The 18,952-nt window shown below is 36.9% G+C and overlaps 1 protein-coding gene across 4 annotated transcripts in view; it reads right to left on the bottom strand.

Moving 5' to 3' along the window:
- Positions 1 to 18,952, bottom strand: part of LOC121386746 (sodium- and chloride-dependent glycine transporter 2-like) — a 39,478-nt gene that overhangs the window by 15,289 nt on the left and 5,237 nt on the right. For 3 of the 4 annotated variants that reach the window (XM_041517750.1, XM_041517757.1, XM_041517773.1), the window contains exons 3-10: positions 18,337 to 18,480; positions 15,290 to 15,464; positions 14,051 to 14,189; positions 11,820 to 11,954; positions 9,656 to 9,759; positions 5,225 to 5,349; positions 4,431 to 4,543; positions 2,590 to 2,718 (exon numbers count right to left, since the gene is read on the bottom strand). In XM_041517750.1, the coding sequence (XP_041373684.1) occupies positions 2,590 to 2,718; positions 4,431 to 4,543; positions 5,225 to 5,349; positions 9,656 to 9,759; positions 11,820 to 11,954; positions 14,051 to 14,189; positions 15,290 to 15,464; positions 18,337 to 18,480 (1,064 nt within the window). The remainder of the gene's footprint in view (positions 1 to 2,589; positions 2,719 to 4,430; positions 4,544 to 5,224; positions 5,350 to 9,655; positions 9,760 to 11,819; positions 11,955 to 14,050; positions 14,190 to 15,289; positions 15,465 to 18,336; positions 18,481 to 18,952) is intronic. The other variant, XM_041517766.1, reaches the window with a different exon arrangement.

Below are 18,952 nucleotides of genomic sequence, written 5' to 3'. Positions count from 1 at the left end.
CTAGGAATAAAATGATAGGCCTATATGATAATTATTTCTTAAATATGTACAATTACAAAATGATTGGATGACGTCAAACAAGAACTGAAAGTAATCCTTCAATAAACCTCAGAAAATAATGTCATTCCGGTAGCTGGTACATCATTACATAAAACAGGTCATGAAAAGGATGCTAGAAGCTTATTTATGTGTATTTTAACTAAATATGGTGTGTTCAGGCACTTGTGCATACATTTTACAAGAGGGTGATGAGCTAAACTGTGGCTAGCAAAATTTATGAGTAGTTAAGACATGCTTCCCCGGAAAAGTATTGAAAAAAAGAGAACATTTGCTCGATTAAGGGGAGGGTTCAACCACCGAAACCCACCCTCTGCACACGCTCCTGTGTTTGTAATAATATAAAAACTTACTGTAATTTTTTAATGAATTTATCAATATCCAACTGTCACAAACTGCATAAAATTGCATAGCGTAGTGAAGGATTTTAAAGTAAAAACCTACGTCATTATCTCAGATGGGACGTCATTACATAAAACTGATGGGATGAATATTAGAAACTGATTTATGAATTAAGTTTTAACTAAATAGGTTGTGCTGTTTGTAATTATAAGAATTGTATGTCATTTTGTAGTGAATTTATTCATGTATAACAGTCACAAATTTAGTATAAAATCACTTCACTATGCAATTTTATACAATTTGTGACTGCTATACATCGATAAATTCACAATAAATAACTAACAATTCTTATATACCATACTTCAACTTCATAGAAATCATGTAGAGTTAAATGGTGAAGTATATTAATTGTCCACTTGAAATCTTCCTTCTTTTCTTTGTTTCTTTCTTTTTTGGATTAGGCTGATTTTATCACCAATTATACTGAATACATTATAGTTCAGCATAAAATTGTCAATCGTGAATAATATAATGTGGTACTATGACTATCTGAATGTGCCATTAACACTGGAGTATTTTCTGGATAACAATTAATGCAACTGCGGCCACCCCAAAAGCATATTTTACGATATGATATAGATACAATGTACTTAAAATATAGTTAATGACATAGGATATCAAGTTTTATCATATAATATCTTAAAATATAGTTAATGACATAGAATATCAAGTTTTATCATATAATATCTTACATTTTCGGTGGAATCAAAGTATGTGATATTTTTCAGATCACATACTTTAAGAATTTGATAACTTTGCAAATTAGATGTAAATTAGTCGAAGTCTCGGCACTAGGTTTATAGACATTTAAGCAAACACACTCCATGATTGACGTATGCATTCATAGTCATCAAATAAAAACATTTCAATGGCAGTTTGACACTGAAAGCTGTCCAGCGTTCAGAAAACAAAAAACGTTAAGTATAACTTTATTTTGATGTAAGGACATTCAAAATGACGTCATTCGAGTTTGACGTCATTTCCATTCAAAAATACACCACACCACATATTCTTACGTCATTTGAATATCTAGTAATGGCGGACTGGAATTAAAGTTTACAAAAACACGTTGTATTAAGCTTGAGCTTATATGATAAAGAGATTATTACCCTCGTGTATTTCGGTATCGTCAATATCATATATTAGGAATAAAAATAATGTATTATGCTCGCCAGAGGCTCACATAATACAATTTTTATTCCTAATATATGATACTGACGATACTGAAAAACACTGGTAATAACCTCTATTTATCCCATGGAGGCAAGAATGGAGAATTTCCTTTCAGCCAAAACAGGTTAAAATCGATACTCTACATTCTCAACGGGTTGTGACCTTTATCGTATAATGCTTCTAAAACTGAAAGAAAATAATATTTTATTATTTAACTCAAGTATATTATACGATTAAGTAAAGTAAATTATTGACACACAGGACATACATCAAGTGATGGTGCGCTATTAACACCCAGCTTTAATCTGTAAACATCATGTGTGAATACAAACAGTAACAGGATGAAGTATGTAATAAACTATAATACTGGTTGTCACTGTATTGTGAACCATAAACAATCATCTATAGTCCATCCCATCATTCTATAAAAAATTATTTTTGCTATACATTTCAGTTTTTTGTTTGATGTAACAAAAAAATTATATTTTTGTGTGCAATTTAAAAATCAATCGGCTCAGAAATAAATACATGTAACTTGTAGTAAATTTCATAGTATGAAAAAAGGTGTTCCCTGTGGGACGGACTATACATGTAGTTATAATACCATATCTAACAAATTTTATGTTTAAAAAACTGCAATGCTTGAAAAAGACAAAATCAAGGCTACCTTTTAAAAAATATATTAAAAAATTAAAAATATATATTGGAATTATTTTAAAACTAAAAATACAAGAGATTAAGTTGCTCTGTAAAACAACTATATATTATTTACTTAATATTAAGAAAATTGATAAACAAATTATTAATGACAGGTGATATTTTCATTTTAACATTTACACATTTAATAAACGTTTGGATGGGCTAAACGAAACGATACCGTTTAAACGTGTAAACGTGACAGCCCTAGTTGTAAGTGGAGATAACCCATTGTACTCGGCGGGCTGAAAGTTTGCCTACGTTTGTAGTTAATGGGAGACCAAGAAGGAAGAGCACACCACACAAGCTGGGGACCACCACCAGTTTCTTGTTGCGGGTGTTGGGAAACACGTCCATGATGCACTGCAAACATGTATCAACCAGCACAAACTGAAAAAGAGAAAATGTGTAAAACAGAATGTTTTCCTTCTTAATTTCGTTTTCATATTTCATAAGAGGGGTGGGCAGTACTTCTGCCAAAAAGACATTTTTGGGCATGGTGCTAAGGAATTGAATGCACCCAGTCAACAAGGGTATTGGGGGGGGGCCTCTGGGGGGGGGCCTCTCCTAGAAAGAAAATGGGTTACGTTTAGGGTTAGGGCTAAGAAAATCATACACTAAAAATAAGAGTAACTAATTTTGTCAAAAATTTAAATTTAAAAAAATAAAATCTGCTAATGGAAAAATATAGCAGGTTTCCTCTCTAAGACTATATGTCAAACATTACCAAATGTGCTCCATGACTGCTTATCAAAGGCTGTGGTATGTGCTATGTTGTCTGTAGGATGGTGCACAACAAACTTTTAAAAATGTTCATGTTTCAGGCACACTGTCAACAGCACACACTTCAGTTACATGTATCTGGGCAGTCTGTCCAGGATTGTGTTGTTCAAAGTTTGTTTTGTTTAATGTCACCACTAGAGCACATTTATTTATTAATCATTGGATATTAGATGTCAAACATTTGGTAATTCTCACATTATAGTGACTAAGTCTTACAAAAAACGCTACATTTTTCCCTTAGTATCAAGTGACCTTTTCTATCAACCATCCCACAGACAGGATAGCACATACCACAGCCATTGATATACCAGTTGTGCTGCACTAGCTGTAATGAGAAATAGTCCAATGGGTCCATGCACAAACACAACCGATTCTAGACCAACTGCGCATCAAGCTAGCACTTTACCACTGGGCTACATTCCACCCAGGATCATATGGATACACAACAAAAGAAATCTGAATAAGTGCACAGAATAGAATAGAATGTTTGCATTTTAAATTTTCATTCTTCAAGCATATATAAACCTCAGCTATCTGGGCAATCTATTCAGGATCTCATGGATAACCCCCCCCCCCCCCCCCCCCCCAAAAAAAAAAAAGAAGAGGAAAAACTAAAAGAGAAAGTACACAGAATAGAAGAGAGTATTTTCATTCTGAATTTATTTTCACACTTCAAGCTTGCTGTCCTAGGCACACACCTCAGCTATCTGCTATCTGGACAATCTATCTGGTATCACATAGATAAATAAAAACACCCAAAATGTCTCCACAAGTGCAAACCAAAAGAGAAAATACTTACAATAGAACAGAATATTTTCATTATAAATTTATTTGGACAATCTATCTGGTATCACATAAGATAAATAAAAACATCCAAAATGTCTCCACAAGTGCAAACTGAAAGACAAAGTACTTAGAATAGAACAGAACAGAATATTTTCATTACAAATTTATTTGGACAATCTATCTAGTATTACATAAGATAAATAGAGATTATTACCAGTGTTTTTCAGTATCGTCAATATCATATATTAGGAATAAAAATTGTATTATGCGAGCCTCTGGCAACCGAGTGCTCTATTATTTAACTGGAGGCATCGGCAACATCATGCAAATGGCAGCTGACGTAAAACCTTTAATGTTGATTAAATGTGGAATAGAATATTTAATGTGCTAAACCACGAAAATAAAAACACTCTCATTTCAGAGTTACCAAACCTTGAAAATAATAACAAAAATTTAGTCGTGAAACGACCAAAATTCTTAGACCATGAAAATTTCCGGTTATACGATAACGGTCACCTGCAAAAGACACATACCTGACTGTTTAATCCGAACATGATCAGCATGAGGAAGGACATGATGGACCAAAACACTGGCAAGGGCAACTTGGTTAAAACGTATGGGTACATGTCAAACACGAACATGGAATCTGAAATTATAAACATGTTGTCAAACAGCAGTGTTGGTAAAATTTAACACTTGGTTATAACAAACATTTTCTGTCAAACGTTTAACACTTGGTTATAACAAACATTTTCTGTCAAACATTTAACACTTTATAATAATAAACAGTTTTTGTCAAACAGCAGTGTCGGTAAAATTTAACACTTGGTTATATAACAAACATTTTCTGTCAAACGTTTAACACTTTGTTATAATTAATATTTTAGTCAAACATTTAACACTTTGTTATAATAAACATTTTCTGTCAAACAGCAGTGTTGGTAAATTTTATCACTAGGTTATGTAACAAACATTTTCTGTCAAACATTAACACTTGTCATTTTGTAAACTGAATTGTTTTTCTACAGAACTATATAACTGTATATTTAATATTTCTTGAAAAAAATACCTGGCTACAATCTAACTGTAGACCCTTGAATTGTCAATTTCACCTGTTCCAATTGCTATTAATGTCACTTTCTAATGATCCCAGAAAAAGAATGTAATTAACCAATCATAATATGTCAGAACAATTTACAATAACCACTAACCCACTGTCCTGGACAGACAGCCCAGATAGCTGAGGTGTGTGCCCAGGATAGCATGCTTGAACCTTAATTGGATATAAGCACGGAAACAAGTTGAAATGAATAAATGAATGAATCACCTGTTGATAGCACGTCCTCAATAGGAATGTCCATCAGTTTAGAAATGTAGCCTCCGAATGAGAAAAGCATGATGGCAGATCCTATACTGGTGAAGTAGTTGACAGAAACCACGATGAACGTATCCCTGCAAATACGACAGATGTCAAACATTCGGTAATTTTGACACATAGTCTTAATTAGAGAGGAAACCCACTACATTTTCCCATTATATTATGTTATAGGGATTAACGTGCACATTCAGAGCGAGCTGTTGTAGCACACGCCTGTCATGGGAACAGGTGCCAGCCTCAACCAGCTCCTCCATCCAGGACAGGAATTCTTTTTGTTTTCCATTAGTAAGAAGGGATTTTTTATATGCACCATCCCACAGACAGGATTGCACATACCATGACCTTTGATATACCAGTCATTGTGCACTGGCTGGAACGAGAAACAGCCCAGTGGCCCACCGATGGGGATCGATCCCAAACAGACTGCACATCAAGCGAGTGTTTTACCACTGCAAGTGCTAAACAACTACAGTTAAAGAAATTGTCTTGAGCTTGCTGGTAACATGTTTCTGACACTATTATAGGCTTTTTAACCTATAAATTTAAAATATTAAAATAATTTATTTGATTATAGAGTTTCTGTGTTTGTATACATACTATAATTGTGATATTAAATGGGGGTTTTCATATTGGCCTTGTTATACGTCTGAGGGCAGTTGCAATGGCCCTAAATGTGGGAGTTACACAAATTCATATTGGCCTTAAGCAATGCAGAGGGCCATTATAGCGACCTGAGGGCCAATATAGCCACCTGAGGGATGTTACAACTGACCGTGGATCTATAACTATGCCAATGTGAAAACCCTCATTTAATGACATTTTTATTATTCAAATCAAGACCTGTATATACATGTACATGAGCGTAATGTTTTGATAAGATTTCGCAAGATTAAAAAAAATGAAGAATGTGTGATGTCAAACTTCATTCAATTAATTTTGTGCTAATCATGATGATGTCATACTACTAATGGAGGCAACTTAAAAATTTAGTTCTGTGATTTACAAAATATCAAACTAAAATGCTACTCCAGAAGTGATAATAGGATAAATAGAATTCGCTACTCATGTTTTTTAATATGTAAAAATTTAATATCAACCTCATCTAGTTAATGGGTATTTGTCTCAGCAGAGTCTTGACAAATACCAATTAACATAGACTCAGTTTTTTACTTTTCATATTAAAAAAACACTGGTGACGAATTGTCTATCTTACAACTCAGTTTTGTTGCTACATGATCCCACCTGGCTGTATATCAAAGACTGTGGTATGCATCCATAGGCGTATAGGCTCCCATTTTTGTAGGGGCGCAGTCTGACTTTTGCCCAAATTAAACAGCAATACCCGAATCTGGATCACATTTATTCATATTATAGTTACTACCAAACAGCTCTATAAGGTTGCAAACGAATCACTACAAAAATTTTACATGGCTTACAACTAATTTTGAGGGTAGAATGAAGGAAATACACGGTAAAAAGGTCTCAGGATAGCACATTTTGCTCGAATATCTCTATAATTTTGTTCAAATTTGAGTTTTTTCTCCAGCACTGTGCCCACCCTGCCTCTGTCTCGTACGCATATGTATGTGCTATCCTGTCTGTGGGAAAGTTCATATAAAAGATCTCTTGCTATTAATGGAATAATGTAGCGGGTATCCTCTCTAAGACTATAATGTCAGAATTACCAAAGGTTTGATATCCAATATCCGATGATAAATAAATCAATGTGCTCTAGTTAAACAAAATAAACTTCTTTTTTTGCATCTGGCTGTAGTATTGCTTTTACAGGTGGTGCATGCAGAAAACCGCCACTTGTTGTGCTGAACAAAACTTAGTACATGTATAGGCAATATCCAGCCACAAGGCCTACTATTGAAAAATACAAATCATTTTAAAGTTAAAGTGTGTTTTGTTTAACATCACTACTAGAGCACATTGATTAATCAATCATCGGCTATTGAATGTCAAACATTTGGTAATTTTTACACATATATAGTCATCAGAGGAAACCCGCTACATTTTTCCCAATGCAGCAAGGGATCTTTTATATGCACTTTCCCACAGACAGAAAAGCACATACCACAGCTTTTGACAAGTTGTGGTACAGTCAGCTGAATGGATCCACCAAGGCGGTTCAATTCTGTGATACAAAGCACCTCAAGTGTGCACTGAAATCAGACATTAACTACCTTTTATTATTTAGATTATCCATTTCCGTACATCCAAAGAGTTTCTGGTCATCCTGGTGTTGTTAGTGTTCTAGCTAGCAGTAAATAGGAGGGCAGCGTGCCCTGCCCATATTTTGTGCCGCCCTGCCCAGACTGTTGCCACCCTGCCTTTTTTTTCTTCTTCTTTTTTACGGCCATTCAATTGTGGCAAGTCTAGCTAATTTACGAGTTAGCTCCCCGATGTTGGAAATTGGTTATTTTCAAATGTTATGAAAACAAGTTATAAAAGTTATTATCACAAAAGGAACTTTTCATATTTTTAAAAACGCACGTGTGTCTCAGAAGTAACATTTGTGGACCAAGTCGAGTTTTAGTTGAGTTTTAATGTAGTTTTAAGGGAATTTCACCATTTCAAAATCACACTCTTGTTACGTACACTCTGTTGTAACTTTATCTAAATGTGCTACAGGTTTGTAGATTAACTAAACTTATATTGTCCATTTTTATGGGTTGAAACTAGGGTCTGTGATTTTAATGATTCTCCAGTTATTAGTAGCGTGGAATGTAGCCCAGTGGTAAAGTGCTCGGCTGAGTGTGGTCGGTCTAGGATCGATCCTCACAAGTGGGTCCATTAATTGGGCTCTATATTTTTCATTTCTGCCAGTGCACCAGGACTGGTATATCAAAGGCTATGGTATGTGCTATCCTGTCTGTGGGATGGTGCATATAAAATATTCCTTGCTACTAATGAAAAAATCTAGCGGGTTTCCTTTCTAAGACTATGTCAATGTCCAAACATTTGATATCCAATAGCCAATGATGAATAACTCAATGCACTCTAGTGGTGTCATTAAACAAACCAAACTTTAACTTTAGAAGTGAACATACATTATGTATGTGAACCACAACATGTCTCACAATTACAAACTATTATTGAGGCCTAAAACAAATATACATTATGTATGTGAACCACAACATGTCTCACAATTACAAACTATTATTGAGGCCTAAAACAAATATTTATGTTTCCCGTTTCCCGACCATAAAATTTTTTAATATAAAAAAAGAAAAGAATAATATATATATTGTTTTTATGATCCCTGAGTTTTTGCAATCGGCAAACTAGATTCAGAACAACTCGGCTGATTACGGGTTCTCGGTTTGATTCAAATTAAAAAAAAAGAAAAAAAAATTCCTACCTACCCACCCAATTTTTTTAAAGGATAAAACCTGAAACAATTTTTTTTTATAGTTTTTAGACCTGTACATGAGGAATGAACTCTTGTGTGGAGGTGAACTGTGTAGTGAGAACCAGATTAAAACAAGCATTCTGAGAGTACTGCTAAAGTAATACATGACACTCTGTTGTATCTCGTAAATTCTTGGGCCATGTATAACTCTGTGAAAAATAGGTAAGTCACCATAAAACTTAAACTTGATCTGTAACAGTACATGATAAAGCTATATACAGAATTTCATCTCAATATATTCAGGCATTGCAAACAAAAAAAAGTATTGAAAACAAATTTTCATAGCTCCTAAGTTCAAGGGCCATAACACTGTGAAAGTTAAAAGTTGATCTGTAACAGTTCATGATAAAGCTATACACAATATTTCAAATCAATATCTCGAGGCATTGTGAAAAAACATCCGAAAAACTATATGTTGGATGGATGAATAGATGGACAGACAGACGGACAGATGGAACCTATAGTTCCCTCAGATTGGACCGGGCAGCTAAAATGAATCAGTTTAGAGTAGTCGGTTGAGTGCTTGCATCACAGGATCGAACCACCTCGGTGCATCCATTCAGCTGACTGGGGTTTCTCGTTCCAACCAGTGCAGCACCACAACTGGACAAAGGCCATGGTATGTACTTTCCTGTCTGTGGGAAAGTGTATATAAAAGATATCTTGCTCCATCCAATAGCCGACAATTAATTAATCAATGTGCTTTAGTGGTATCGTTAAACAAAACATTCTTCTTCTTCTTCTAAAAATAATCAAAGGCACAACATTGCATATATATTCTTCTCCAGCTAGCCAAAAAAAAAAAAAGGAGTCGTTTTCAAACTAACATGGAATAAATTACATTTGTTCTCCACAACTATTTTAGAAGTCTTACAGGATAAATAGAATTCACTACTCATATTTTTTAACATGTAAAATATCAAGCTTGTCTACATTGTAAGAGTAAAAGGGATTGTTGTTACCTGACCGAGTCGTTTGTGAACTTGTTTCTCCTGGCCAGTGATATCAAGCCTCCAAGGCACAGAGACAACGTGAAGAAAATATGTATGGATGCTTCAATCCACGCCTGCACAAAGACATTAGTCAATTAATGAACAGGTGGTTAAAACAAATCTTATGCAATGATCTTCTTTTTTTCTTTTTTTTTTTTTTTTTTTTAAAACCACCACAAACATTTAACATAGAGACAAAGACATTTGTTATATTTTTGGACATTACAAACATGGATGATGATGAGATGAATGGTGAAACCACAGTATTTCCATTTCAGTAGTGGACTACTTGACAGGGCCATGCTCTATGCTTGCTGTCAGTTGAGCTATCTCGGTATCACCCGAGCCCAGGGTACACGGAACCTGCAGTGCATGCTGGGTAATCATCCCCCATGTGGATGTGAGGTACATGATACACCTTGTAGGAGTTTGATGGAGAAGCACACACATTAATGAATGCGTTACTGATTTCTTTAACAGGGTTCATAGCCTTAAAGACCAAACCAGGGGTGGGAATTAGAGAACTGTAAAAAAAAGCGGAAATCTAAGAGGGGTCCCAGAAATTCTTGAAATCCTAGGTTAAAATCTGTGCCATCTAACACATTTTGGAGGAAAGGACGATTAAAATGCGAGGAAACGCAATGTTCCATGAGAGGAAAACAGCTGATCCGAGGAGAATTCCCACCCCTGCCAAACAAATTCAAAGACTTCCAAAGACTTTTACCTGCCATTTTCAAAGACTTTCAAAAACTTTTACACAGCAGTGAAAGACAATAGAATGCGATAAAAATACGAAATCAGTTTGTTTTCATTGCTGTCCATGGCAACAAATTGTTTGTTTTCTTACATGTATATGACAGGTTGAACCTTGTAACTGGAAAATATCAAATGCATGCAGCTGTAAAAGATATCATCATTGCTTTGACTATGATTTGTGACAATTGAAAGACTTTTATTAATATCCAAACACTTTCAAAGATCAAACAAATTTTTTTTGCAAATTCAATGACTTTCAAGGAATTTAAAGACCACTATACAAACCCTGTTTAATGTGCAGAAATGCATGAAAAGTAAGTATCAGTGACCAAGTTATGGTTAGTGACACACCACCATCCCAAGTTGTACTTGCAAGCAAAGTTTGATGATCCTATATGAATTGATAAGGAAGATATGGCCCAGACAAGGATTTTCTTCAATATGCAGAAATGTGCAAAAAGTAGGTCGCAGTGACCTACATGTAATTATGGTACCTGACACACCACCATCCCAGTTGTACTTGCATGCAAAGTTTGATGATCCTATATGAAATGATAAGAAAGATATATGCCCTGGAAATGAGAAGTTTACGGATGGACAGAAAAACAACACGACACCCAGTGTTGACAAATGTTTGAGAAAGTCACTAACCCTCATATACATGTAAGCTTCGGCTAGTGCACTATGCATTATAATAATAGTTTATACTTTTCACTAGCCCAAACCAAACATTTATTAGCCGGAACCGAGAGCTATTGGATTGGTCTAACCCTGGCCATAGCATAATACGACCCGTCAAATAATAAAGTTGGTTTTGCTTAATGACACCACTAGAGCACATTGATTTATTAATCATCGGCTATTGGATGTCAAACATATGGTAATTTTGACATATACATGTAGTCTTAGAGAGGAAACCCGCTACATTTTTTCATTAGTTGCACCATCCCAGACAGGATAGCACATACGATGGCCTTTGATACACCAGTCATGGTATACTGGCTGGAATGAGAATTAGCCCAATGGGTTTGTTTTTGTTTTTTTGTTTAACGACACCACTAGAGCACATTGATTTATTAATCATCGGCTATTGGATGTCAAACATTTGGTAATTTTGACATATCGTCTTGGAGGAAACCCACTAAAGCACATTGATTTATTAATCATCGGCAATTGGATGTCAAACATTTGGTAATTTTGACATATCGTCTTGGAGAGGAAACCCACTAAATAAGCTGGAACGAGAAATAGCCCAATGGGCCCACCGACGGGGATTGATCCTACACTAACTGCGCATCAAGTGAGTGCTTTACCACTGGGTTACGTCCCGGCCCTGACCCATCAAAGACAGGCATATAAAAATGTAAAGTGACTTTACCTCAACATTTCTGAGTGCACTGTAGTCTGTCTGCATGAAAAAATTTATGCCGATGTAATGTCCTGGCAGGAGAAGACTACGTCCAAGTAACATCAGCAGAATAATGTATGGAAACAAAATCACTAACAGTGAGTTCTGAAGGAAGAAAATTATATAAAAGAAAATACAAATGACACACCAACCCTCAATAAAAAGTTTAAAAAAAAAAAAGTTGCAAAAAATGTATGTCGATATAATGTCCTGGTAGGAGAAGACTATGTACCAGAAACAGCAAAATAATATACGAAAAACAAAATCACAAAAGGTGAAGTCTGAACAAAAAACAAACAAAAACAAAAACAAAAAAACCCCAACAACATGAAATTTCACTAAATTAAATGTCTTTGTCTGATTTGGTGTTGCTAAAAGTTGCATTCATAAATGTTCATATGAATGAAATAAATACATTAAAAAAATAAAATTAGATCAAATTTTAATTAACTTTAATGAAGAAATAATTTGTTATGTAAAATTCATGATTAAACTATATTGTCCATCCCACAGGGAAGGCCTTTTTTCATACTATGGAATTTATGACAAGCTATTTATTTCTGAGCCAAATGTGTTTTAAATTGCACACAAATTCTAAACCACTTTTACTTTTCTTCTTACATCAAACCAAACTGAAATTATTTACAAAAAACTATTTTGTATGAGGATGGGACGGACTATAGTTTTGTAGAATTTTTAGGGTTTTTCTTTTTTATAAATTTTTAAAATTAATTAAAAATGTTTTTAATTTAACACATTTAAAATTCTTGTAACATGCATAGATGAAACTAAAAAAACACCCAAGTTTCGTTAATCACTTTACAAAAACAGTTCACGTTCAGCTAAACACAAAAGTTGATGCATAAGGAGCTGTGCAACAAGTACGTAACATTCGGAGAGGGAGAGAGTATCAAGGGATGTATTACGTAACATTCGGAGAGGGAGAGAGTATCAAGGGATGTATTACGTAACATTCGGAGAGGGAGAGAGTATCAAGGGATGTATTACGTAACATTCGGAGAGGGAGAGAGTATCAAGGGATGTATTACGTAACATTCGGAGAGGGAGAGAGTATCAAGGGATGTATTACGTAACATTCGGAGAGGGAGAGAGTATCAAGGGATGTATTACAAAACATTCGGAGAGGAAGAGAGTATCAAGGGATGTATTACAAAACATTCGGAGAGGGAGAGAGTATCAAGGGATGTATTACAAAACTTTCGAAGAGGGAGTGAGTATCAAGGGATGTATTATGTAACATTCGGAGAGGGAGAGAGTATCAAGGGATGTATTACAAAACATTTGGAGAGGGAGAGAGTATCAAGGGATGTATTACAAAACATTCGGAGAGGGAGAGAGTATCAAGGGATGTATTATGTAACATTCGGAGAGGGAGAGAGTATCAAGGGATGTATTACAAAACATTCAGGGAGCAGGATTTAGCTCAGTCGGTTGAGTGCTCACTTGAGGTGCTTGCATTGCAGGATAAAACCACCTCGATAGATCCATTCAACTGATTGGGTTTTTTCTCATTATAAACAGTGCACCACAACTGCACAAAGACCATGGTATGTGCTTTCCTGTCTGTGGGGAAAGTACATGTACATATAAAAGATCCCTTGCTGCATTAGGAAGAATGTAGCGGGTTTCCTCTGATGACTATGTGTCAGAATTACCAAAGGTTTGACATCCAATAGCCGATGATTAATTAATCAATGTGCTCTAGTGGTGTCATTAAACAAAACAAACTTTAACTCTAGTAATTATAACCAAACCAACATAAATACAAACAGAACATTCAGTGATATTGGTAAAATTATATCACATATGACAGGTGAAGTAGGGGTCATGTTTAAGGTTTGTATGGAAGAAAGGAAATGTTTTATTTAACGACACACTCAACACATTTTATTTACGGTTATATGGCATCAGACATATGGTTAAGGACCACACAGATATTGAGAGAGGAAACCCGCTGTCGCCACTTCATGGGCTACTCTTTTCGATTAGCAGAAAGGGATCTTTTATATGCACCATCCCATAGACAGGATAGTACATACCACGGCCTTTGTTACACCAGTAGTGGGGCACTGGCTGGGACGAGAAATAGCCCAATAGGCTCACAGATGGGGATTGATTCCAGACTAACCTGCACGTCAGGCGAGCATTTTCCTACTGGGCTACATTCTGCCCCGACTTACTTTTGCAAACTGATTCCAAGGATTGGACAATTTTACAGCAACGCACATCCATGCAAACAAATAGCAAAATACTAGACGACACCTCATTGGTCCAAGGTCGGAAATTCCAGTACTGAAATCTTTACCAAGGACTTGTTTACTGAAATGACAAATAACACTGCATTCATAATTTGAATCAAAGGTCGTGGTATGTACAGTCCTGTCCTGCCTTCAAATGTTTTTTACAGCATGCAGTCAGCATGCCGTGCCACCACTAAAGGCTGTTGCAAAACTGGTTTAAACAATATTTATTGTCATTCTCTTTGCAGTCTGGGGATTGGCCAACAGGCATTAACTAGCTTATATTAAGGCCTGTCCTGTTGCAAAATTGATCTGGAATAGCATTTTATTTGTTCAAAAATGCTGTCAAAAGCTGATCTTAATTTCCTGTCTATGGAGAAGTGCATACAAAAGATCCCTTTGGTGACATTTTGGTAAAATTAGTACCACAGCCTATGTGGCAGCATGCAACATGTGTTTTCTCTCGATCAACTGTTGAAATTACCATTACTTTATATACCATATAACCCATTGTGCCTCAGGGGGAATGCTCTACCATGCACTGGGTTCTTTTAAAGTTAAAGTTTGTTTTGTTTAACAACACCACTAGAGCACATTGATTTATTGATAATTGGCTATTGGATGTCAAATATTTGGTAATTTTGACATTATAGTCTCAGAGAAACCTGCTACATTTTTCAATATGTAGCAGGCTTCTCTAATCCTTATATATTTTTTGTTAAATTATGCGGCTAACATTAATTTTTAAAAAGTTTTAAAGTTTGTTTTGACACCATTTGAGCACATGGATTTATTAATCATCGGCTATTGGATGTCAAACATTTGGTAATTTTGAGATATAATCTTAGAGAGGAAACCCACTACATTATTCCATTAGTAGCAAGGGATCTTTTATATGCATCATCCCACAGACAGGATAGCACATACATGTACAACGGCCTTTATATACCAGTCATGGTGCACAGGCTGGAACGAGAAATAGCCCCATCAATGGCCCACTAATGGGGCTCGATCCTAGACCGACTGCACATCAAGCGAGTGCTTTATCACTGGGCTACGTCCCACCTCACACATCTACACACACGCACAAACACACACACACACACACAGAGACACACAGACACACATACAGACACACAACAAACACACACAGACACATACACACACACACACACATACTATAAGTATTCTTTTGATGGCAAATCTTTCTTGATGTTGTAGAAACGCGCCAGCGATTCACTGTACAATGCCACCAGTTTCCCGCCAGACGAGTAGCATGTGCCATTCTGTTGCAAGTGAAGACCCAGCTGAGAACAGTGCGACTTGTTATACACGGGCAAATTCGTCCAACAGACTGTAAATAGAATGGAAAGGAATATTGCTTTAACTGCACCTCAGTACAAACATTTTCAGTCCTTCGCGTTTGACAATACCAAGTGAGTGATAATTCACTCACCTCACTCACCTCATAAGCTCCGGGCCAGTGATAATTCACTCACCTCATAAGCTCCAGGCCAGTGATAATTCACTCACCTCATAAGCTCCAGGCCAGTGATAATTCACTCACCTCGTAAGCTCCAGGCCAGTGATAATTCACTCACCTCATAAGCTCCAGGCCAGTGATAATTCACTCACCTCATAAGGTCCAGGCCAGTGATAATTCACTCACCTCATAAGCTCCAGGCCAGTGATAATTCACTCACCTCATAAGCTCCGGGCCAGTGATAAGTCTTTCACCGTATAAGCTCCAGGCCAGTGATAATTCTCTCACCGTATAAGCTCCAGGCCAGTGATAATTCACTCACCTCATAAGGTCCAGGCCAGTGATAATTCACTCACCTCATAAGCTCCAGGCCAGTGATAATTCACTCACCTCATAAGGTCCAGGCCAGTGATAATTCACTCACCTCATAAGCTCCGGGCCAGTGATAAGTCTCTCACCTTATAAGCTCCAGGCCAGTGATAATTCTCTCACCGTATAAGCTCCAGGCCAGTCATAATTCTCTCACCGTATAAGCTCTAGACCAGTGATAATTTTCTCACTAAGCTCCAGGCCAGTGATAATTCACTCACCTCATAAGGTCCAGGCCAGTGATAATTCACTCACCTCATAAGCTCCAGGCCAGTGATAATTCACTCACCTCATAAGCTCCGGGCCAGTGATAATTCTCTCACCGTATAAGCTCCAGGCCAGTGATAATTCTCTCACCGTATAAGCTCTAGACCAGTGATAATTTTCTCACTGTATAAGCTCCAGGCCAGTGATAATTCACTCACCTCATAAGCTCCAGGCCAGTGATAATTCTCTCACCTCATAAGCTCCAGGCCAGTGATAATTCTCTCACCTCATAAGCTCCAGGCCAGTGATAATTCTCTCACCGTATAAGCTCCAGGCCAGGGATAATTCTCTCACCTCATAAGCTCCAGGCCAGTGATAATTCTCTCACCTCATAAGCTCCAGGCCAGTGATAATTCTCTCACCGTATAAGCTCCAGGCCAGTGATAATTCACTCACCTCATAAGCTCCAGGCCAATGATAATTCTCTCACCGTATAAGCTCCAGGCCAGTGATAAGTCTCTCACCTCATAAGTTCCAGGCCAGTGATAATTCACTCACCTCATAAGCTCCAGGCCAGTGATAATTCACTCACCCCATAAGCTCCAGGCCAGTGATTTGCATTCCATACAGAAAAAAAACCCAATCTTCAGGTCCCTACCCTGATCAAAATCCTAGGGGGGGGGGCACTACTTTTTATAAACAAATGAAACACTATACCCTGAGATACATGTATGTATGCTATTTTCTGGAGTAAAAATAAAGAAGAAAAAAGTGAGATTCTCAGGGGGGACAACTCCCCCACCTGCCACCTCTCAAGGGTATGGCCTTGATCTTGAGTAAAGCTTACACATGCTAATAAATAGAACTTTTAAATAGTGCACATTGGACAATCACTGAATCAGTATAACAATGATATTCAAACACTGGGACCTGCTGGATTTTAAAAGCAGGGCCCATATGCTAAAACCTCTCTTAATTAGCGCCACGAAATCGTAAAATAATCGTCACTATGGTTTGTGCTGTGGTGGCGTCATAAACAGTGGTTTTACTATTTCGTAGTAGAGTGCTCGTAGAGAGTTTAAAAAATATGGGCCCTGATTTGTTTTTCAAACAACAACAGCATGTGATGCACTGTTACCATATTTTTCGGTGGACAATAAAAAATGGTTCCGAGATAAAATTAAGGTGTGCTTGAGTGTTCTAAAATCTGGAAATCTGAAAAATCCAGAGGATTTTTATCTCTGAAATATATTTTTTTTTTACATTTTGGAATTTCATAATACATTTTGTATGTTCTTAGTTAATTAAGGAACTGAATGCTATATTTACTACTGGTATTAATAATATTAGTAACTATTGCATAGATCAACCATGGAGGCAATATTTGGAAAAAGTAAAGGATCTTTCTTTGACAATTAATATATCACCGTAGCAGACTTTAAACTATGATAATTTAGTGTCTAACATTTGGTTATTTTGACACATGGTTGAGAGAGAGAGAGCGAGGGAGAGGGAGAGGGAGAGAGAGGGGGGCAGAGAGAGAGAGAGAGAGAGAGAGAGAGAGAGAGAGAGAGAGAGACAGAGAGACAGAGTGCGAGAGAGGGAGGGACAGAGGGAAGGAGAAAGATGGAGAGATAGGAAAGAGAGAAAGAGAGAGAGAGAGAGAGAGAGAGAGAGAGAGAGAGAGAGAGAGAGAGAGAGAGTGAGAGACAGAGGGAGGGACAGAGGGAGGGACAGAGGGAAGGAGAGAGATGGAGAGATAGGAAAGAGAAAGAGAGAGAGAGAGAGAGAGAGAGAGAGAGAGAGAGAGAGAGAGAGAGAGAGAGAGAGAGAGAGAGAGGGACAGAGTGCGAGAGAGGGAGGGACAGAGGGAAGGAGAGAGATGGAGAGATAGGAAAGAGAAAAAGAGAGAGAGAGAGAGACAGAGACAGACGATTCATAGTGGGCAAAAGGTTTTTGTTTGAGGACGTGTATACATTGAAAGAAAAACTATCGTCTATCTGAGCTGCAGATACTTCAAACAACAGGAACATCAGACCTAACACGTTTTAGTATCACCGTATGTTGCTCAGTTAAATTCACTTGTAAGTAATGCCCGTGTTAAAATCTTTTACGTTGCCTCCGAACAACATGTAGGATGGGTGTCTTCTACTGAGTGAAAACTAACATTGACTGCTCCACTCTGGATCACACGTTTTCCAGGGCAGTGCCGCGGTCAGTGACGCATACAGGTAGTAGGCAGACCAGCCGACATACATGTTGTAGTAGATGGCAACGAACATCGACATTAGAAACATGGCCACGCCAATACCTGCGAAAGAAATATAGAATACTAAACGAGCTTGCCTGTCATACCATTTTTATGAAACAAGTGAACAGTTTTGGTATCTGACGAGCGAAAGCGAGTCAGATACCAACACTGTTCACGAGTTTCATAAAAATGGTATGACAGGCAAGCTCGTTTAGTATTTTATTTATTACAAACCAACTGCAAACAAGCCGCATTGCAGAAGTAAACAGATGTTGAGACCTGCTACAGGTTATTTTTCTACGAATTGGGTCAGCAAGTTATCTAAGTCACATGTAAACATAAACAACATCATAGTGAGCAACGCGACATCATCAATGTACAGTTTAGATTTTGACGCGAAGCTTGCATTAATAAGTGTTAGTTAATGTTTTTAAATTCACAATATTGACTGAATTGTAGATCAGACCAGCAAAGATTGAGCTGAGTGAATGGGATTGGCTAGATGTGACGCTGACATTTTATACATAGGGCC

The sequence above is a fragment of the Gigantopelta aegis genome, chromosome 2, assembly GCF_016097555.1.
Source record: "Gigantopelta aegis isolate Gae_Host chromosome 2, Gae_host_genome, whole genome shotgun sequence".
Lineage (NCBI taxonomy): Eukaryota > Metazoa > Mollusca > Gastropoda > Neomphalida > Peltospiridae > Gigantopelta > Gigantopelta aegis.
Note: the sequence above shows the minus strand (reverse complement) of the source record. Positions and strands in the feature narration are given on the sequence as shown.